This window comes from Geospiza fortis, unplaced genomic scaffold (genome assembly GCF_000277835.1).
Source record: "Geospiza fortis unplaced genomic scaffold, GeoFor_1.0 scaffold166, whole genome shotgun sequence".
In the NCBI taxonomy this organism is placed as follows: Eukaryota; Metazoa; Chordata; class Aves; order Passeriformes; family Thraupidae; genus Geospiza; species Geospiza fortis.
Window position 1 is genome coordinate 2,554,413 of NW_005054310.1, and position 23,921 is coordinate 2,578,333.

At 39.0% G+C, this 23,921-nt stretch overlaps 1 protein-coding gene across 10 annotated transcripts in view; it reads right to left on the reverse strand.

The window, feature by feature from the left end:
* The window catches only part of NAV3 (neuron navigator 3), a 497,733-nt gene that overhangs the window by 102,963 nt on the left and 370,849 nt on the right, over positions 1-23,921 (reverse strand). For all 10 annotated transcript variants that reach the window (XM_031055561.1, XM_031055560.1, XM_031055563.1 and 7 more), the window contains 3 exons: positions 17,694-17,809; positions 4,423-4,531; positions 2,272-2,655 (listed from right to left, as the gene is read on the reverse strand). In XM_031055561.1, the coding sequence (XP_030911421.1) occupies positions 2,272-2,655; positions 4,423-4,531; positions 17,694-17,809 (609 nt within the window). The remainder of the gene's footprint in view (positions 1-2,271; positions 2,656-4,422; positions 4,532-17,693; positions 17,810-23,921) is intronic.

Sequence of the window (23,921 nt, forward strand, 5' to 3'; positions counted from 1 at the left end):
CAAGCATTTAACTTTAGTAATTACACAGAATCCCAGTCACAAACCAAGGCATGCACACAGACTGCTGCTACTCCAGTTGTGTTGGCCCTCTCCCTGTGGTTCCTTCTGGGAGCAGATTTAATTGAAATCATCTGTAACAGAGACCTGAGGGCCAATTCAGCAGCCTGGGAGCACCCACCTCTGCGTCCATCCCCGTGGTTGGGGGTGGCTGAACAGGTGCAGGCCTTGAGAGCAAAGCTGCAGTAGCGGAGCCCTCTCTGGTAGCTCCAGTCTGAAAAGGCAGCATGTCCTGGGTGGCAGTAGGGGTGAAGGCAAGCTCAAGTGCATTAAAACACAAAGGGTTCCTTTGATTATTTTCAACAAAACTCTGAGGCATTTAATGCATGGTTGAGATTTGGCCAGTAGTTTGGCAAAGTGTTTCTGAAGCCTTGGTATCTGGAGTTTGGAGAAGGTAACTACACATTTGTTTGCAAAGGTAAATTAACAGTCACATTTACATATTATATTCATCTTTTATTAAAGACAAAATTCAGACTTTTTTGACAGATTATTTAGCTAGCTGTGCATTGTCCAGTAGATTCCACAGCTCTAGAATTGCATATTAAATTTAGCTGTGGCTTGAATGCAATCCAGACTAAATGCATTTTTTTCCTGTATAAGTAAGGATAGACTTGACAAGCGCAACAGGCCTTCCTCACACTAATTTCTAATTTCTGCTGCATTCTTTTCCCCAAGTGTTTAAAGTAATTAAACTGATAATGGAAGAGGCATGGAGGAGATAAGACTTTACATGCCTCAGTGAATCCTGAAATTTCAGAGCTTATCAATTGTTTTTAACATTTACTGCACCTAAAAATGTTAACTGAGCACAGAGCAACTTACTATCTATTGAGTTATCCTTATTACAGATGCAAAGAAAAGTCACATAAGATGACTATATTCACCCTTTAATGTGATAAGCTAATTAATACAACTCATGAGGCACTGCAAAGGATTCCCATTTTTAAAATTTTGAATAAAATCATGCATCTGTCAAAGACAGCATTAATATTTCCTTTATGATAAGAGGTCCTCAGACATTAAAGTATCATATTTTCCATATGTATTTTCTCTTTTCTAGCACATATAAATATGGCATCCTATTTGACAGTCATTAATGATGTGTTGTGGACAATGTTGTCAGCAGCACTGTATACACAGATCACTGAAAAAGTAGCCCAGGGAGATACAGGAATATGCTTTCTTTAAAATGATGCTTTTTCTAGAGATCTATCTTTGGATGGTGCTTGAGATGAGACACTATTCTAGAGAGAGCTTTGATCACAGACTTAGATTTCCCTTTAGGAATGTATCATACTCAAATTCATCCCCCACTATTCTCTAATCATAGCTATGCTTCAAACTAAGAGATTAGATTGACAGCAAGAATTCTAAAATTACAGAGTGAAGCAGTGTGGTGTGACATGACCAGGTACTCCATGGAACTTCTATTTAACATAGCGTTACATCAGTCAGCAAGCAGCCTTGAGGTGCCAAAAGCAGCAGTGAATAGTAATTTAAGTATGAGTAAAACTGTAACATGGCTGTTCTTTTTTAATGATGTTCTAGGAGGTCTAACATACACAGGACTGAAGTGACTTGTGTTCCTAGATTGATATAAGAATTGTTGAATTTGAAACACAGGGAATGCAGCACTTCAAATTGCAGTACTCCAATTGATTGAGCAAACAAAAATAAAAATTGTGATTCTTTCTCCTGGATACACTAAAGGAGTAACTGATCTAGTCTTTAATGAAAAGATATTGCTGCTGCTCAAATGATAGGCACAGCTGAAAACCTACAATAAAGGCCCATTGCAATGACTATGCTAGACAATATCTGAAGTAGAAACAGAAAGTCAGTGCTGTCAACAACTGCTTTTCATCAGCTGCATCCAATGTCATACATACCATCTCAAACAAAACATAAAAATACCAAAAGAAGACTTACCCCAGGGAAAGCAATGCAAACTGATGGTTCACAGGACAACTAGAATTTTCCAGTAAGTAATATTGGAATTCAAAGTTCACAGCAAAGGAATTTTGATGTTAAAGAACAGAATTTGAAGGCAACTGAGAGTATTGCTGGCAGTTTAGAGGTTTATTTTTTTATATGTATATTTAAATTTTCCAACTATAATGCCACTTCTGCTTGTGTGCCAAAATTTTTAGAAAAATCCTTCTACTCCTACCAATCATGCATTAGCTCATATGGGGAAAAAGTGCTGCTTACCCACTGTTGATATCATCAGTCCTCAGGCTTTTCCCAAGAATGTCTCCATCACTCATGTAGCCACCAACATCAGCTTCAGAGGATATGTCCAAATCAGCAGTTCCCTTCTCACTCATGTCAATCTGAGAGATGTTTCCAAGGCGAGAGACAGCAGCTCGGCGGAGCGGGGTGGTGTACATGAACCGAGAAGGGTCTGTGTGGATGAAGCGGCTGGCGCTGCTGCGAGGATAACCAGCACCCAAGGATGGAGCATCTCCCGCCTGCAGCCGGGGGCTGGCCTGCCCCAGCCTCCAAGTCACAGCGCTCGATCGGCTGGACAGGCTTGGTATGCTTCTCCCATTCACCTCAGTTGTCACAGTGCTGTCAAAAGTTGTCTCCAATGTGCTGCCAAACAGAATGGAGAAGTCAGTGAACTGTGCTTTCTATGTTCCTGAGAAATCAAGAAAGGTAAAGGCTGGAGGAAAGAATATTTGTTTTGAAAAATTCTCTGTGTGTATGTGCTTTCACCATACACACACATATGCTTGTACGTGCCCTCAGTACTGAGGCCAGTCCTGTTTTGTATCTTTACAAATGACCTGGATGAGGGGATTGAGTGCTCCCTCAGTCACTTTGCTGAAGACAGAAAGTTGGGCAAGAGTGTTCATCTGTTGGAGGGCAGGAAGGCTCTGCAGAGGAGTCTCGACAGGTTGGATCAATAGGCTGAGGCAAATTGTGTGAGGTTCAACAAGGCCAACAACCAGGTCCTACACTTGGGTCCCAAAAACCCCATGCAGTGCTGTGGGCTGGGGACAGAGTGGCTGGAAAGGAGCCCAGCAAAAAAAGAGCTTGGGGTGCTGGTGACAGCGGCTGAACATGAGCCAGCATGTGCCCAGGTGGCCAAGAAGGCCAATGGCATCCTGGCCTGAATCAGCAATAGTGTGGCCAGCAGGAGCAGGGAAATTGTTACCCCCTCTACTTGGCACTGGTGAGGCCACACCTCGAATCCTGTGTCCAGCTCTGGGCTCCTCAGCACAAGAAAAACATTGAGATGCTGGAATGTGTCCAGAGAAGGGCAATGGAGGTGGTGAAGAGTCTGGAGCACAAGTCTGACGAGAAGTGGCTGAGGGAGCGGCCTGGAGAAAAGGAGGCTCAGGGGAGACCTTATCACTCTCCACAACTGTCTGAAAGGAGGTTGCAGTCAGATGGGGATTGGCATCTTCCCCTAGATAATAAGTGACAGGACAAGAGGAAATGGCCTCAAGTTGTAACAGGAGAGGTTTACAGTAGATATGAGGAAACATTTCTTCATGGATCGGGTTGCCAAGCACTGGAACAGGCTGCCCAGGGAAGAGGTGGAGTCACCATTACTGGAAGTATCTACAAGACTCGTAGACGCAGCACTTTGGGACAGGGTGGACTTGGCAGTGCTGGGCTGATGGTTGGACTTGGTGATCTTATAGGTCTTTTCCAAACTAAACAATTTAATGGTTCCATGATTCTATAACCTCTACTTGTGGGAATGATGCCAAACACCCGGTATCTTAACCAAGATTAGGACAAGAGAATATTGACCCTAGAGGTTTTACTAATCTGTGCAATATGATTGAAGGTGCTGTGGTAAAACTATTTTGGTGGAAAATCCACTACATGAGTGTGTGACTGAACATAATCACATGCATGGACTACTTGAGACATGTTTTGTGTGTTACAAGATTAGCAGAGACCCCAGGGACCAATCAGAAGGCTGTGGTTTATCTGTAACAAAATTAAAATGGAGCTCATATAGGAAGAAAAGTGAAGGAGAGGAAAAAAACACCTGGAGAACTCAAAACTGTAACACTACACCAATGTGTCTTTTCCTCATTGCTGACATATTTATTTTTACATTTAGATTTTTCCTCACAGTTGATCTCATCCCCAACATCTACTTATAAAATTACCTAAAATCAATTTTATCAGCTTCTAAATAAATGTGTATGAAACAATAACTGTCTTTATGAATGATTGTATAAGACATCTTGACAATATAGTATATTAAAGTTACATGTAAGTTGCCAAGGCAGTTTAGTGTCATAGCTAATTTTCCCTTGCAAGTCTCTCATTCATTCAGCAACTAGTAATACTCACCCATGGTCCATATTTTTAGTAGTCTACACAAAACAAGTATACCTGTGGCTTATCTGGGTCCCTCTAAGGCTGGACATGGTTTCTTCCAAATTCTGTCTCAGGTCTGCAATATTCTTGACGGTTCTCATTCTTCTTGTTTCAGGGTCTTCCCCTGGAAGAAAACAGTAAAACCAGCATAGACTTTAGCAAGTGAGTTTATAAGGTTGAATAAAGTGCATGAGAATGCACACATATGATTGTAAATATATTTTAATATTTTAAAAAATAAAACTTCATCCTTTCATTAATAAAACACATATACACTCATAAATAACATGTGGTATGTAAAAAAACCCCACCAAAGTACTCCTGTTAAGGCAGGCCCAAATCTATTTATGAAACTCTGATTTACAGTGTTGGGATTTTTATCCTCTGTAATCAAGGCAGGATGCAGCCCCAGACCACTTGATACATTATAAAGTCCCTTTTTAGTCCTTGACATTTTACATAACTCAGTAGGAAAAAAAGCCACAGTAAATATGTGATCTGTCATCCCAGAAAAAACTGGGATGACTCTTAGAACAACTCTTCAGCATTCACTTAACATTAACACAGGCTATTTCAAAGTACTTCTTAAGTAAGACACTTAATAAAGTATCTTTCCTAGACTGTAATGCTTTTCTGAAGAGGGGCATTATTCTTCATATGGGATAAAATAAAATATGCTTCTTGGGATACAAATCTGAACACTCTAAGCACATACATAATTTATACAATTAGACTTTTCAACAGCTTTCAGGATCCATTGTGAAAAGCTAGTCTCATATCTCAGATAATGAAGCTTTCAGAACTTCACCTGTAACATCCAAAACAATGTTTACTTCATACAATTAAAACTAAATTTTAAAAAGGAGAGAAGTTATATACGATATGTTACAAAAGAGAAACATCATAAACCTCAAAGAAGCCTCCAGTGGTCATACACAAAAAACCAGAAATGCAGGTTTTCTAGGAAACTCATAGATCAAGGAAGTGTAATTCATTTTACTTTTGAACAACACGAGCATTTCAAAAGAAATTCTATTACAAAAATCTCTGATTTGTTCAAGGCTACTGTTCTACTTCTGATCATCTCCTGTATCTGTTGCTTGTAAGGAGGCTGGCAAGAAGTATCAGTACTAGAGTTACATATAAAATGCTGAACTTGAAGTGCAGAAAATTCCTTTTTGTCTCTATCAATTATAAATTTCACATCATACCTCACAGACCTTCTGCAGTCAGGTCCTATCGCCCAAACACTCTGTAGGCTGCTAAGAAAAGTCTCAACTCCTGACATTAAATAGAAATAAATTATTTCATATAAATTCCATATAAACTTTAATTCCTCCTCAACAGGCAAACAATGCATTTAACCAGACAACATAACTTGCAGTTGTGGCTTAATGCCAAACCAGCTTTCACAGCAATACCATTTTGAGGTTTTCCCATCTACCCTGACCTGGTTGTGTCTTCTGTCTTGCTGCAGCCAAACAGTACTTTGGGAATTATGTTTGTCTATTTCATCACTCATAAAAAATTCTTCAGTGCTTTAATGATGCTAATGTCTATAAACGTCTGGTTTGGCACCATGGAACTGACAGCAGGATCAACACGTGGGCAGGATGGAAAAATCAAGTGGGGATACAGGTCCTGCACTGCTGCCAAACTCTCTCTTCTCAAGCCACAACCCAAGGCCATGCTGTTCACAATATTTAATTTCATAAAATAAACTACCTGTGTACATTTTTACATGTAGTGTCTTGCAGGAGACAAATGTCTGCAGTCACTGAAATTATTTACAACTGTTCCTGTGTTTCAAGCTAGATGTGTTCCCTAAAGCACTGGCAATCAATGTACTCATGGATCCTAGCAGCTCTTTGCAGAAGTTTCTGCACCACCCTGGAGATTCCTGTGAGGCAAGAGGGCTCATGGCCAAGCTGAGCTGAAGACATTTACATCCTGTTAGACTCAGACTGCTTTTCAAAGCCCAGACAATTTCTAGGCACACTGTCCATGCCTGCCTCCAGCCAGTTGTCTGTGGCGCACTCAGTTCCTCAGTCACTGCCCTTTGCCTTCCCTGCTCTGCCAAATGCATTCAAATTGACTTCCAGGAGCACATTATATTCCTGCCATAATACCTACATAGGGAAGATCCAGGAAATGTTACCTGCCCTGCCTTGAACCAGAGGTGAGTAGCTTGTTGGTATAAGAAAATTTTCTATTTACACAGAAAGACAAATTCTGGGATCTATGCAGGCAGAATTAAAGGCAAAGCAATATTTTACCTTTATATTTATTTGAGGAACTGAATACAATTCATATTTTAGAGTGACATTGCCCTTTTCCTTTCTTGTTTATCCTTGTCAGTTGTCCTTTGCTGTATGTTAACATTGCAAATTCTTGCAGCAAAAATGACAGCAGCTGTCTTTTTTAATATGTATTGCACAGTAAATGGCATAACAAAGCCTTGAGGTATAATTGCAATACATTAAATAAAAAGGTACATATATGGCAAGCTGCCAAAATATATTTTCACAGTAAAGAATACTTCACTTTCAGCCAAATTATGCCATAAAATTGCTGTTATTCTATCCTGCAGAGGTGAAAAGCTTGAGATCTAATTCTTTTGATCTCTCAGTGACACAGCAGATATTTTCCACCAGTTTTAACTAAAAAAAAGTTAAAACTGAAGTTTTATTATATTAAAATACTACATAGTACTATTTAAAAAAAATCTCCCACTAACTGCTAGAGTGATTTGAAAGGAATAGTTCTTTTTCCTTTCCATCATTCTCTAAATGTCACCGGAATCCTGCTGTACGATGGATGAACAAGTCAGAAAGTATAAATAGTTGACAGTGAAGAAATTTTCTGTACTGAGTACAAGATCCTGTTTTCATGACAGCACTGACTCCCCATCCACATCAAGCCTCCTTCTGTAAAGAGGACCATAGGGATGATGAAGATGTTAATTTTTCAGAAAACTAGCTACACCATGCCTGCTAGTGGAGACACTTTGGTGCTTATTGGATCAGGACTGGGTTCAAAGGTCTCCCAGACTCCTCTGGGTACCTTGTTTCTTATAATATGGCACAGTCATAGAGTCTGGCCATATTTGCAGGACCTAACATATCAGAAAAGCTCCCAGTCTTGTTATCTCAAGTGATTCTGGCTTATACACTGAGAAAAAAATCATTCTGTTTCACATATGGGGAGACTGGGATAAGACTAAAACTAGGGCAACCTGAAACTTTCTGTCAAAACTCTGTTCCTCTCACAAGAAAGGCCATTTTCCCCAATCATTTGTAGCTTCATCATTTATAAACATGAATATTCCAAAAGACTGTCCCCAATTTTTTTGCCTATAAACAGTGAATCATTATTCCCTCAGTAAATTTCTGGAAAATACATTGATTTCTTACACTGTGTGATACATTCACAGGAAATCAAAATAGACATTTTACAGAAACCACTAGATACCAAGGTCAGACTTTTACATTCACATTTCTGAAGCTCCCTCATAATTTCACATTCAATAATACTGTTCATAATAATTTCTGTTCTTCTGCACATGTAATCACAGCCCAAAGCAAATGGGAGAGTAATAATTCCATCAATTGCCTGATTTGCATGAAAGAATTTACAAATAATAAACGTTTCCCCAGAGAATTGTCCACTATGAGATATTAATTCAGAAAGGAAAGTACCAGTTTTACTCTGCAAGCAGGGAAACTGAGGCTTACAAAAGAGCAGGGATTTGTCAGTGGCAAACAGCTGAATAGGAGCAGAGGCAGGTTAGAGCTCAGTCTTCAGTGCTAGCAAGCTTTTGATGTCTAGCAGAAGCCCTTTTAACCTACTGGTACAGTCTAATAATAAAAGCTATGCACACAAAGAGAATTCTTATTTCTTTCTTGTTTTGAGGTAACAGCTTTTTACACTATATACACAGCAAAAATTTTGTCCTTAATGTTTAAACACAATCAGGGCTAACATATCTACCAGCAAGAAGCTCCAGGCTAGACACATGGCATATAACCTCTGAAAAGCAAGCAGCTACTTCAACCATTTAACTGAAGACTGAAGAACAAAGCTTTGGAAATGAACACTTTGAGCACTCTTAAAGGGCTGAGAGATGAAAAGTAACACAGCAGCCTTTGAAGCACCTATGGCTGTGGACTTCAAATACTCACTGGTGTGCACAGATATAACAAAAGTGGCTATTTGAGCTACGCTGAAACCCTGGCACTCACAATTCCACATGTAGGGGTGCAGTTATCTGCAGGGGGGCTAGAGAAGGGAGAAGAAATACTGGAGGGTTAGTTCGTAGGAAGGCAGAGATGTGTTTCATCCCACCCAAAACTTGGATTCAAGGTATCAATTTCAAATTAATGAGAAAAAATATCATTAAAACAGATTTATTTAACAATAAACTAATAGCACCTAAATATTTCACCTTATTTTTCAAAAAGCTAAGCTATGTTCAGTTATTCACAGGCTGCTGCTGCCCCTGCACCCATCACAAGCAATTAAAACATTTGTCTTCATTTCACACAGTCTTAAGATGTCACAGTAGGGAAACAAAGAAGAAATGGCTAAACCCTATTTTTGCATACTACTGCAAATAAACCCAGTTCTGTCTTGGGAAATCACTGTCAAGATCAAAAATCTGCTCCGTGCAGATATGTGCTAACACTTGAGCCTCCTCCTGCCCTTCCTGATGTCAAGCCAAAGTTAACTTACCTAAAATATCAGTATAAAGGACCTGTTCTAGGTCACCCAGCATTGTTATTATGACATCTTCATCCAGATGTGCAGTCCCTTCACGCAAGCACCCTTCCTCCTCCTCCTCTGCCCAGGTCCTGCTGGGGAAATGGGATGTGCAGGACACATTTTCATCATCGGATTTTTTGTTCTCCTCATTGTCAGTCTGAAAGCCTTCACCTGTACACTGGTCTCCTGACCTCCTGGATGTCCTGCTTCCTGGTATCCCCTGAAATGCCTGGGTTGTGGTGAAGCCAGAGTGGCAGAGAGAGTGCACTGACTGTGAGAATGCCTTGGACAAGGAGCCTCTGCACCCAGCTTCTGCATGCCGCTGTTGGTAACTCTGGCTGGACTTGGAGGCGTTTCCAAACCAGTTCTCCCTGTATGAGTGTCGCCTCTTCTCCCCTTCACTGATGAGCGTGAGATTGGTTAGAGACTTCTGCTTCTGAAGACGAGCACACCCTCTTCTAACCTCCGTGCCTTTAAACACTGACAGTTCAGCAGATTGCTGCATCTTTCTGGCTGGGCTGCACCTCAGTTAGATTTCATATTTCTGAGATGGACAGCAGCTCAATTCCCCTGGGAGCTGCGGGCGGTGCTCCCTGCATCGCCACACGCTGCACACCCCAGGTAGCACACACTTGCACTTGCAGTGAAAACACGGCTCCCACATGCACTCTGCACACTGCAAGGGACTAGACAGGCACAGTCATCTTCTTTAAAATTACACTGCTGTCTCTGCTCAGCCACTTCTCGTCCGTCACATTAATCTGCAGTACTTACAGTCATTTTCACTTCGATTTCTCTCAAGCATAAGAGAGTTGATCAAACACTCTGCTCCAGCACAGAAGTAATCCCAAAAGCCAACTGTGTTTTCCCCTCTCCATCCAATCACCAGTCTCATCGGAGCGGTGGGCCTGCATCTCTTTCTACGGCTGCTGCCTTCTGAAATCCAAAGTAGGCACAAGTACTGTCTCGGGCTTTTCCCTCCCTCTCACCAGCTCATGACTGATCCTAGTGCACAGCTCTTCACTTCAGATGGGCTGACACAGAGCTGCAAGTACAGCCTCCACGTCAGAGCTCAATAAAGAGCCAAAATTAACCACTGAAGCACAAGCCTCCTTACATTTTAGTATTCAACCTGCATTCCCAGATATATGACTCTTCTCTGCTACTGCAGTGAATGCTGCTGGCTGCCATGGCAGCAAACATCCTGGCGAATTAAACCGAAGACACAGAAGCCTCTGCCCAGTTTACAGTGCCACAGGTTTCAAGACACAGCTTCACCTGAATGGGATGCTACAGTAACAGATCTAGCTCATGGTCAAATCCTATTTTTCTCCCCGAAAGGTAAGGATGAAAAACTATGTCTTCCATATCACCGTTACTCCCTATGCAGGAAGCTAAAAGCAGACTTGCAAAAGGACCTTCAGTCTTGCAATTTATGCTCTAAATAAAAAAATATAATTTAATATTGTAAGATACAGAACACAACAGTATTTATCTGGTAAAATGGTTCATAAAAGGAAATATTTAATTTCTTTCTCCTTAGAAAGCAACCCTGTTTGCACCTCTCTGAGATTAGAGGCTAGTACAGAATTATAAAATCTGTAAAAAATCATTGTTTCACACTATTCTGAAGAAAACCTATTAATGGAGGAGTGATTTTTTTTAATAAAGCAAATTAGTATTGTGTCAGAACTAAGTTCAGCAATTTTGAATGCTATTTTTAAATTAATTGTCCAGAGAGAAAGATGACATGCTAAAATGTATGTCTTTTCTCACAAAGAAAAAGATATTAGTCCCAGAAATGGACAGATGAACAAAGAAATACCTGAATTTAATTATAATTTTTTTAGATAAAAACTTTTTTATCTAGGGGAAATTAATTTCACAAAACATTATATAGAAATCTACAAATAATAAAACTGCTGTATAAAAATAAACTGCTTTTGTCAGTGTGAAAATATGCTCATCCCAAGTCTCTACCTGAGAAACCTCGACAGAAAAATAACCTTTAAAAATGCCACTCTAAGAATTACAAGCTGTTCACAGATTTCCTGTATGAATAAACAGATGTTAGCAGAAGCCTCAGTGTGTATTTCTTGCCTTTCACTGGTTCAGTTTACAGTTTTTGAAGATACACAGGGGAAAATTCTCGGAAATTTCAAAGGAAGGGTACATTTATTCCCAGATAACTCTCAGAAACATGGAATAACTCTCAGAAACATGGAATAACTCAGAAAAAAAATCTGAAGTCTAAAGTAATGGTGGTTTTCCATATTAAAGCACTGGATTTCCAAGGAAGACATCAAGAGGTGCCACTCCCATCCCCACCTAGAACACACAGTCAAAGACCAGACAAGAGGAATGGTCTGTCTGCCTGAGTACAAAACTGCCCCAAATATTAAACACCTATCACTTTTTCAGCATGGAAATAAAAGATAAGACTGCTGTGTTTACTCCAGGGTCTGCCAGCTGCAGTGACATATGGGCTCTTGGAAGGGTTTTATGAACGTGCTGGTGCCTGCCTGCAGCAGAGCAGGTGTGGTGTGGATGCCAGTGGTGCCTCAGAGCTGCTGTGGTGTTGGTGCTGTCACAGAGTTCCAGCACTGCCTGCACACTCCTGTGTTGGTGTGCACTGACAGTGCCATGTGGCTGTCCCAGCCTGTTGAACATGCCTGATTAAGCTGTGGTTGCTAGAAAGTCCTCACAGGGAGGTATTGACAACAGAATATTTCAAAAAAAGAAGGACAGTCTCACTCTTTTTGCATTAATTGGTTTTGTATCCTGAATTTTTACTCAAATAGGTACAGTATTCTCCATTGCTATATTTTGAATTAACAGGAAGGATAATGACTTTTAGCTCAGTTGGTCAGAGCACAGTACTAATAATGGCAAGGTTGTGGATCCAATCCCTGTGTGAGCCATTCACTTAAGAGCTGGACTTGATGATCCTTCTGGATCCCTTCAAAACCAAATCAGACTGTGATTCTGTGATTTGGCTCTGTGATGCCAAATTTCTCTAGGTGACTGTCTTGGAATCAAGAGAACAGGCTCTTTTCCTACCACAAAGACCAAGTCTCAATCTCTCCCTGATATTTCAAATCCATTAATAACTTCCCCACCTGCCCTCTCATGCCCCACCACCTGCAGGCAGTGACTTGTCTCCATGGTAAGCTGTAGGCAGATGTGGACCTGCTCTGCCTCCATGCAGGCTCCCAGTGTGCATGGTCACATGCAGCAGTCTGCACTGCAGAGCTGCACTGGCCTCAGGAACCCTTGTGGGCAGCGCACAGCCCTCGTGCCGTGCACTGCTCTGCTAGGGAAGCAGTGCATGGCACGGCTGCTCAGCTCCAACATGAGACCAGATACAAGCCTGCCAGAATTGGACAGGTACAGTCAGTGCTCTTCCTAGCTGGGAGCAGAAAAAGTTATGGCAGGAGATGAAAAATGTTCACCCGATGAGCCACACCAAACCTCCCATACGGTGCTGTCAATAGGTGCCACACCCCTCCAGGCTGGACAGGTCTCTGGTAGTGGCACAGCTGTGTCCTGGGCCACCCAGTGAGCCTCAGGGTCTCCGCTGACCTGTTACTTCTCCCTGCTGAGCTGGTCATTGCAGCCCAGCCTCAGAGCACACAGGTCACAGACCATCATACTGAAAAGGGAATGACACCTGCACTGTGCGAGCCATGTGAGGGTAGCTGGCAGCATTCGTTTGCCTCACTATGAAATACACTGAAAACACAATGAGTCCAGTGCTTTTCTACAGAGGTACTGAGGCTAATCACACAACCTTCATTCAGCCTTTCTGTATACAGACATTTTACCACATCTCTTAAAGTCATATGAACTTTTCTCCCATTAAATCCCATTGCCTCACTTGGTTGACAGGCCATTGTGATCATCCCCAGGTAGAGTGAATACTTATTTATCTCAGACCAAGTACTCAGCAGAAACAACACTGAATTTATCCTTGTACTTTACCACATCTCTCTGCAGGGTGTCATTTGCCAAAATATAAAATTGCAACGTGGAAAATTCTTAGGTTTATTTCTTGAAAAAGAACTTTCTAAAGCTCAGCTTTCCATTTTAAAATGTTTAGATATAGCAACCAAAAAATACATCTTTTTATGGTAAGAAGAAAGTATAGAAGACTAGAGGAGAGCAAACGTCATGACAGCATTATTGCCCAACTACCTTGCAATTCAGTGTGTTCTCCACCCACCAAGCAGGAATATGTTTACTTCGAGAAGATCTTAGGGAACTCCCTCAATCCATCACAGTCAGTGTAACATACTAATTTATTTTTACAGTCTCTTTCATAAAAGGAATTATAAAAAATATTTTAAGAACTAATAATCTCTGGGCAAATTTTGCTGTCAGATAATTCTTTCTTTGAAGTCTCAGTGGATGGTTTAGAACCCTAATGAATGAATTATGTAATAGATCTGGAAATGCATAAGATTATGAATCTCTTCAGCTAAGCTTACTTGAAAAAAAAAGGTAAACTATTTCTGCATGTATTATTTCTTTCTGAGAACAAAAAAATTAAGCACAATAAACATAAAATATTTAAATTTGAATGTTTTTATGCTAATCCTGCCATTGAGATAGGCCTATAACTTTTAAAAGTACTGTTTCATTTCTCCTTTATCCCTCAGATTTTAAATAATTAGTCAATATTTATTCATGAATAATTACTTAATCAAACACTTTGCATTAAGTTCTTAGAACATGCCAGCACTTGTGAAAGTCAAATGTTATCACTGATTTCATAAAATAATACTTAGTTTACTGACATGTACAGTTTACAGTGGATTATTAACTAATTAACTTGCTGACATCCTTCTCCAATAAACCTGCTGCACAAGGTGATAAATGTCACAGCTACTTTAAGAAGAAACAGTTGGTAAGAAAGTCTGCACAACTTGTTCCCAGCCATACCATGAATAACAACAACCAACCTGAGTTACTTTATTAGCCTTTATTGCCATTATCATTTTATCATCCTGTTTATAAAGATATATTCCAGTTTTGTAGAAACTGAGTGTATAGATACTGAGTAGTCTTGTTGAGGCAAATGGTACATAAAGTACATGCAAGAAACTGTGTTCACACTTGAATGCAGAATTGTTCCTTATTTTATTGTTCCCAGACTTAGATCCTGTCTGGGATTTCCTGGACAGAGGTCTGCACACCTGTGTGCCACATGAGCAACAAGCCTACCACACACAGAACACACCAGAACTACTCCTCAGGTGTCTCATGCCTACAAACAGGGCTCATTCAGTGGGAGTACATGTATCACTGGAGCTGTGCACATAGAGGGGATTCAAGGTGTGCAGGAAGACTAAAAACTGCACTAGGTGTACTCTAGTGCTGATCACCATGTGCACTGTGGAAACACTTGGGGCTGCTCTGGCTGAGCTGTGGAATATTCAAAGGGAGAAAAAAAAGTAGGCAAAAGTCTGAAGCACTTCAGATCACATCTAGAACAAATTCCTACCAGAGCCATGGGAACAGATTTACATTAACTCTACCAAGATGCAGAACTGGCTTTAGGCATAAGCCATGTATATCTTCACCAAGAGCAGCAGATTATTGGTGGTAATATAAAAATAAAGAGGGTATCCAGTTTATCAGGACAACCACAAGCCACACTTCTGAGTCTATGCCTACACTAGCCTCCTCACCTCCCTTGCCTTCCAGCACTATTCTCTTCTCTTGGGTGTGCAGGTAAAACCAAGAAATCACTTGCAAAGCAGTGGGCAGGAAACACGTGGCTTGAGCTCTGACTTTACTTTCCACCAGATCTGAGTTGGAAGACAGGAGAGGCTATAAAGGTAACCAGCTCACTTGGAGGAGGAAGACAGAGCAGAAGAGAGCTGAAAAATCCCTCTACAGATTCTTGCTTTACTTTCTACTTTCCCATCACCACTCTTTAGACAGTAGCAAAGGGATGTGAACTGCCTTGCTGGACACATAAAGCAGAGCCATGACTTTTCACCACTACAGCAAGGAAATTGGGCTTGATTCCTGAATTACACCAGGAGAATGGTGCCTCGCCAGCCACTCCTAAATAATTTTATTTTTTCTGCATTCAACTTTTGTCTTTATTGTGAAGAAGTCTTGAACTAGACAAGCTTAGAGCATCAGTTTAGGTTCAGTTGGCTGATATTGCTCCAAAGTGAGTTAGGAACTCTGATATGAACAACTTGGCTGGTTATGGGAGCAGTAATCTTCAGCCAAGAAGTAATAACAAACAGGAATGTGTAAATATTCAGAAAATAGAGAAACAGTTTATACAACAATATTGGCTAAAATATTCTAGTCCTGAGGATGTCAGCCTTAGTTCTAAATATTTGGCACTTTAAAAAGAATAATGATCAATGAAGCAGAAACACAATACAGGTGGGACAACACTTTATGAACACACTCCTCCAAGCTGTTTAGTGATTTCCACAGATGTTCACTCTTCTGCATTATCCTTACTGATCCTTACTATTTACAAACACATTGTGTTAGGATGGTGGCTACTGAGTTTCAAAAGAAGATCAAGTTAATATAAAGATGATGCCCACCTACAGCAACAGTTGAAACTTTCAGGAAAAAGGTAATATCAAAATGAAAGAATGTGGATTCATTGCTTAATACTCTAAAAATAAGTGAACAGACCACGGAAATTAACCTTGCTATCTCTTTGCTACTACTAGTGTAATCCCTTGATCACATCAGAATAAAGATGCTCTTAAGTAAAAGAATTGAACTGTTCTTTCTCATAGGTAATCCATCATGGAATACTTGTCTGAGCAACCACCACAGGAGCTTTTATCCATGCAGATCTAACAACAGAACCACCAATGACATGGTGATAGTTCATCCACACAGGAAATTAATTATTCAGCAAATAGAGTACTTGATCCATTTATTCCTTTTGCTGCTAACAGTTAAATACAGGCGACCCACCTCTGCTTCCCTTTGCACAAAGCAAATAACTGACCACATTTTCCCAGTGGTTCTGCTTTACAGCCTGTTATGCCAATCAATGGCTAATGCCAGAGTCTAAATAATCAGACTAGGAACATCTCTGGCCTCTAGTTTTCTTTATGTCATATTCTTCTTTTTGATGCTGTTTAGTTTTTGTTCACAACAGTAAAAAGGTCATCAGACATTATATTCTGTTTGATCATTTCAGCAGGTACTGAATTGTTTGGGGTTTTTCTAGCTTCTCTCTGGATGATTCCTTGATGCATCTCTTGATTTGTGGTAAGTGTTTCAATTAAACTCTTTATATATATTAGACCAAGGAGTCCAATTTCTGAAGTAATTAAAAACAATTTTATATTTTAGCAGGTATGCATTACCTCCAAAGAGATGATATATTTATCACAGAACCTGACTGTGCAAATAAAGGATGTCAGAAGACTTCCAAAGGGACTGAGACAAACCAGGACAAAACCTATTTCAGTAGGAGTCAGATAAATGTCAAGACAGTCCCCATAAATCTTGGGCATCTTATTTCCCTTCTGGTGGAGAGACAATTTTAGAATGATGTATCAAATTAGAGCTTTAAGTGAATTACATCCTGTGTGAGAAGAACCAAGACTCATGACAAATCCATTTAAATGTTGACAATTTGTGGTAAAAGGGCAAAACTGTAGGTAAAACTAGTGAAATAGGATATCATCTTTAATTTTTGTAAAATTATAAGATTAAGGATGCTAATGAAAAGCAAAACAAAGCAACAGCAAAAATAAACCCTTAAACCCCCAAGTAACAGCTCTTGCAAAGAATGCCTTTGGATCAACTTGTACACAGCCCTGCAGCACAGTTCAGTCCTGATGAGAAAGTGAGGTGTGGCACACTTTGCTTTTTGCATGGATAGGCAGAGTCATGGCCAGATCCAATGCTGATGTAACTCAGCATGGTTCTGTTGACTTCAAAGGAATTATTCCAATATGACTAAAATACCATGTCCCTTCAGCTTTGTAACCTAGTAAGGACTTTAATCCGTGTTTACAAGGAATTCCTTGTAACCCAACCTTTAGCAGCTTAGCTCCAGCAGCAGCTTACAGGTCAGGTACAATAGTAAGGACTTGCTTGTTTTCTGAATACAGATTCATTAATAAAAGGAACATGTATATTATGTAATTTATGTCTCAGTTCTCATGTTATGATTTAATTTGATGTTATTAAATGAGAGTGTTAAACTTTCTGAAGTCAACTTTCCACTGCTCCTCTTGGAACATTCAGTATGATTAAATGAAATAACAATTACTTGAAACCCTAGATTGTCAAAGTGCAGTTTTTGCAAAATGATAAAGAGGGTATTTGAACAGAAGGAACAAGTTTAAATAGATAACAGTGGATTTGAAGCACTAAATATGCATGACCTAAGTTTTCTGTGTATTTAATACCCCTCATGATTGGAGGTCAGAAGTATTATTTCAACTCATCACAAAGCTCCCAGTAAGAAACAGATGTAAATAAAGAAATTCACAGTCTTCTCCTGACTCATTGTTACTCACCAGATATCTCCTCTAGGCACTGTTTGGCAGTCTTACTAAATGACAAATCCATTTTAGTAGGACTGGTACAGGAGTCAGCAGGTGGTAAAGAGGTACTGTCATTTTCTGAGAGAGTTCTGAAATGAAGCAAGAAGATTGATTATTATTATCTGTCATTCATGTGTTCATGGAAGAAAGTGCTACTTACAGCTCCATCTACAATCATATCACTATAGGGTGAAAATATAATTTTTGTCACATTCTTATGCTAGTTTAAAGTCCAGATACACAAATATACAAGCAACTAGGCTCTCTCTCTCTCTCTCTCCCTGCAGAAACAAGTTGTAGTTAATTCTGTGAGATTTGATGCCTTTCTTTTTCCTCACTTTTTTTCTGAAGGATTTGTCAACCAGATCTAATCAGAATTCATTTACATTGGTTAAGTCACATCCCTGCACATACATAAAGGAAATAAAAACTTGTAATTGATGAAATATTAAATGAGAAAGGCCATGTGGGAAAAACCTTATGCAAGGCTGGATGGAAATTTAGCCCAGATATTTAAATCTATGTGCAGTTTCTTTTGATAATGCCCCGTATAAGACCCTGGGGAAAGGGATAATACAAGTTTTTCAATTAACTTTCTACTAAATAGCTCATATTTGCTTTGAGGGTATATTTCTGTGAATATCAATGATAAATTATAATGGTAACCCCTCACTGAATACAGTTACTTTCTGTTATATGAAAATAAATAGCAAGAAATACATGAGCATACTGATTATAATAAAAAATATCTCACACACTTATTGCCTCTTCTTACAGAACAGCTGTAGAATCTACTCTACCCTGGAACTGCTGATCTATGATGTCATCAAACAGCAACATTTACCACCATGTGTATACAGCAAAAGAACACATCTAAAAATATAATAGCCACTTTTTGAAATAAAATTTTAAACGATCTTCACTTAGAGCTTGAGCTCTTCCAGCTTTTCTGACATGAATAGCAGTCACTCTTCTGATTTATTAAAAGACTAATGAAATATTTATATCTTAATTTCAAAGTGTGACATTTATAGTTCAATTTTCAAAATTCAGCATAAAGTGTTTCCAATGACCAACTAAACTTAAAAGAGAAACATTTAACTGTGTGATGTATCTGTATTTTATAAATAAAACTCATAAAAAGTGACTTATCTCTCAAAATAATTTCATAACAACTTATTTTATAAAATAAATTTCCAGTTAATATTTTCTTTACATTTACTGAATGAATTTTTTCAGTAATTCATAACAATAGATGAGGAAACAGATATCTGCACAAAGAGCAGCACAAGTACTGACATGGTGGAATCTACTGATTAAAATCATCCAGCTCAGAAACAGAAATATAAATTATGCCTGATCAGATGCAATGTTTTCTTACCAATTTCTGTACTTTAGAGATGCTGGAAACAGAGAACTGCTCTATAAAAAACTATTTGGCTCTTGTCTGTCACACACTACTGGAAATACAATCTCAGCACATGTTGCAAGGTTAGCTATGCCCTGACAACCTTGAATGTAGTTTTACATTTGATGCTTGAGAGGAGAGTCTCTTAAGTAAAAAAAGAGCTCACTCTATCCTTCTGCAGGGAACACGCTCTCAAACTCCACAGTCCTGCTTGCTTTCCCAAAGGGCTTTGAATCATTAAAATTTTAATTGTCTGAGGAAACAACAGAAATCTCATGGAGGACTATGGATTTCGCAGCAGCCTAGGTTCTGCTTGCTTGAGACAACGGGTTATTTGTTGATGTACGATTTTGGGGCTCTTGGGGAACAAGAAGTACCCAGGTACACACAAGGTACCTAAAACTTCAAGATGCATTGCTGTGGGTCCATTGTGGGTTGTGATACATTGGACCAAGAATATAAATGCCTCTTCTAATTTTTATCAAAAATGGGAAATTAAATTGTGAGGTTTGTCTTCTATACTTCTGGCTTTAATGTCTTTCAGTGGGATGTATTAATCCTATGAACAACTCAAGTGATTGCTGCAGGACTGCAGATTAAGCTTAAAGCAAGTAAACAGCAAATTAAGTGATCTTCTCATTAGCCTTGCACATTGCTTAAATGAATGATCATCTGTCCTCTACCTACTCACAGCCCACTGCCTTAAAAAGAATTAAATTCTTACATCTCTCTTGATATCAAAAAAAGGGAAAAGAATTTCAGCTCGGTAAAAGCCAGCCCAGTGATATTTCTTCCAGTGCTGTGCATCTACAGTGGAGGTTAATTTAGGCAACCTTCATGAAAACAGGACAATCTGTTTCTATTTCAATCATGGCAATCAAAGAATATATTTATCTCCAACCTACTGAGTTACATGCTACCTATTTGTAAGAGTATCACACTCATTTAATGAGACAAATCCTTCTTTCAGTCAGACCTGTACAAGCTTATTCATTCTGATTAAAATGAGCCTGTACAGGGTAATTAAGAACAGAATTTGAAACACTACTTTAAAAATGGTCTCTAACACAGTCAGTCATTTCCTATCTCCAAAAAAATAGCCAACCTTAGATAAACACAGATAACATCAAAGATTTGTTTGCTTTTTAGCTGACATTCCAAAAGATATCAGATAAAAATGATGGCATTTTTCCAACAGCTCTCTGAGATGCAGCTGTCTTGAATGTGTATCACTGTCAGTGTAACAGACTGGCAGGACCACATCTGCAATATGAGCAGCTCAATCACCCATGTTCAAGAACTGTGAGTTAAATTGGGAACAGATGCAAGGAAGGGCTACTAGGATGCTCATGGGGAAGAATAAACCCTTCTGGAAAAAAAAACCAAACCAAAACCAACAAACACAAATCCAGGAAGAGTTGATTTGGTTTAGCCTCACAAAAGAGAAGGAGGGGAATGGGATTATTCTCTCACATATTTAAAAAGAGCAATCAAAGAGAAAGAAAACATCCTTTTTAGTTAAAGGACTGAATTAATCAAATAAGTGTTTATAATGATTTCTTCACTTACTATGCTTCTTCCCATTTCCTAAACTAACACCTCTACAATGGAAACTTTTCTTGCACAATTACTTGAAAATCTATAATGGAAAAATGGGAGGATGTGTCTAAAGATCATGTATTTGTTACAACTAAAACTGGCAAGTGGCAATCTTTAGCACTACCTATGACTGCAAAACTTTGGGAGTGACTGTTGCTTTATTTTCACAGCAGCAATGCAAATAACAGGAATCAATAAAGCACTGCAGTATGCCTTCGAGTCCTCACTTTAATGAAGAAATTATGTTTAGCAGTATAATCTGTTATTAACAAACACAATTAACTGACAGAATGTTTTTTTCTTTAAACTTTCAAGTCCACAGTCAGTGACACAGAAGTAGCTTCTGGTCATTAAAACAGGATATCAATACGGCCTCAAGAAACCCTGCACATGTTATAGTTGCAGGATCCTTGAAGAGTAGTATAATATTTCCACTAAGCCTGTACAAAAACATCCTGAATAGGCATCTGGAATTGAATGTCACTGTACTTCCAGAGATACAACCAGATAGATCCTCCTTTCCATCTGTCACTGCTCTGAACTCCTGCTCACCTTTGAGACTATGGCCTAGTAAAACTGCATTGATCACCATGTAGTAAAGGAGTTGGGAAGAAAGTTTTAGTAACCAGTAACATGTTTATTTATTACACTGATAAGTCCTTTCTCTGCCCTATCTGTTGAATACTTTAGTCCTTACAGTATCATAAAGCAATTGAGATCAGAAAGATGTTCTAGGTGCCATCAGGTCCAACAACTTTCTTAAAGAGAGTCTGGTCACATTAAGTTGCTCAGAGACTTGATTTTTTAGATCCTGGACATGCCCAAGGACAGAGATTCCATAACTTTGCTCCACAGCCTGCAGCATTTCACTGACTCAAACTAAACCCATATGTTTTTAACTTTCAGTCAGCACCTCCCCTGTTGTAATCTTTTACCTCTTATCCTTTCACCCTGCATTTCAGAGAAGAGTCTGGCAATATCTTCTCTACACCAACATATTAGATAGCTGAAGTTGCCAGTTTGTTACTCTGCAGGGACAAAAGAAGTGCCAAACTGGTATTTGTAGTCCAGCACTACCACTGAAAGAATATCTCTGCAAGACTGCAATTCAGACATTGCAACATCTTCCAGATGTTACTATCATCAAACTAAAGCTTAGCTGAAAAATGGAAATTTAAGCAATACACAGCATAGAACTGCAGTTCAGGATGATGAGTGGTCAGCTAATTCTCTGCAGCAATTTCTATACTTTCAGCATTTTGGGCAGTTAGCAATTCCTGAGCAACACAGGCCCTGGGATTTGAGAGCTTTAGATTCTGTATCTTGGCCATGGGAAAGAGACTTACTAATTCCCTACAGTGGTTACTGGAGGAGTTAATAAAATAAAGCTGAAGCGCAGTACCTGCATCCAGTTGCAACCCAATGTTCCTGTACCTTCTTCCTCCCATTTGCACTGTAGCCTAGTAAGTACTAAACTTCTGTGTTACTCTTCTCTGTTTTAAATTTAAGCACTACTTGGAAGACAGCTAAATTCTAAGGCCAATTTTATTACAAGCTTAAGGGACTTGGGAAAATGATACAACTTCCAGCCATCTACAATTCTGTCTAAGTAGAAGGATGTGTAATTTTAACTAGCAGCTGGTATACTTTAAACAATTATACAGTCTCTTCAACCTTCCTACTGTATCTGTCTTCTCAAGCTTTCTGGCAAATAAATTACATCTTTTTCAGTCTTACATCAGTGGACACTGCAGTCAACTTCAGAGGGGACAGATAGGAGACTGTAAAAAATATATTCACAGCCACATTTGAAAATAAAGCATCACTTTCTGGCAGAATGAAAGAATTTAAGTGATACCTGTTTAGATAATCTCAAATGCAACTCTGACTGTTGCTGCTAATCTTTGAAGAGAAGTCTTAATCCCATATGAATTTCGATGTCAGGTGTTTAAGAGGAATAAAAATACCATGTGATATCAGATAGGGCAAAGCACCAAGACTGCAAAGCTGAACAGTGCAATATCCCACTTGAGAACCTCCCACTAAAACCGTCCATTAATAAAAATATAGACTTCTTGAAAACATGACTATTAATAACTATTATAGGTTTGCATTACTCACTTAAGGAAAATACATGGCAGTGTTAAAAAACCTCCTTGGAATACCTAATTTTCCTCAGAGTAATCTACAGTAATATCCTCTCGGTTAACAAAAAAATATTTCAACATACATGGTATCTGCAGGTATCAGCAACAAATCATGAAAGCACTAGCTTACTTCTGCTATGCTAATGGTCTAAATAGATGACACAATTATATTACAAGATTCTGCAGAACTCTGGATAACTCTGTATTTTTACTAAATTTTATTGAATTTTTTTACAAGGAATTAAGTGCTAAGTCACAGATCCTAGATATTCCTTGTAGCTGGGAAAAAAAACCCCTGCTAGTCTAAATGGTAATCATTGTTTACTAACTTATATAAAGCTGTTAGAAAGCACACCTGAAAATTCTGTGTATTGATGGTGGTGGCTGGTGACTGCTTTGAAAACAATTATGTTGAAGAACAAAGAATGTAAGTATAGTGCCCCAGGTCTTGCTCATTTCCACTTACCATATATCCACAGAAATAAATATGTTAACTTTGAAAATTTGGGTATTTTATCCTTGGTTATATTTATATTTTTCTATTAAATCATTGCGCAGTGTCACAAACCCCTCTAGATTTTAAAGAAATTTAGTTACTGTGTATTTCTTAGTCAGATTCTGCACTCAGTTTGAGAGACACATATTGAAGCAACCTCATCAAAGTCAGTATTTTACTCTGAGTTTATGGCATTTTGAGATCAGATGCTGGCTCTGAGAATTTTATTTTCATGTGAGATTCAATTTCAAATATTCCTTTGCTGTTTGTTTGAAGCAAAGAGACAATTATTAATAAGAAATATTACTGGAAGATGCATGCTTCTATCACCCTTTAATATTCAAAATACGTCCTGCTTCAAGGCAAAGCTTAAAACAAAACTAAGACATCTCCATCATGCAATGAAATGGTATCAATATGTAGCAAAATAGCCACTGAGCAGCACACACATCTGAAGGCAAAGCATAGCTCCTTTTTCTCTCTCCTTGTACATGCACCCTAACACCTATGTAGGCTGTCCCATGAACCACACTAGAAATCCTCTGTATCAC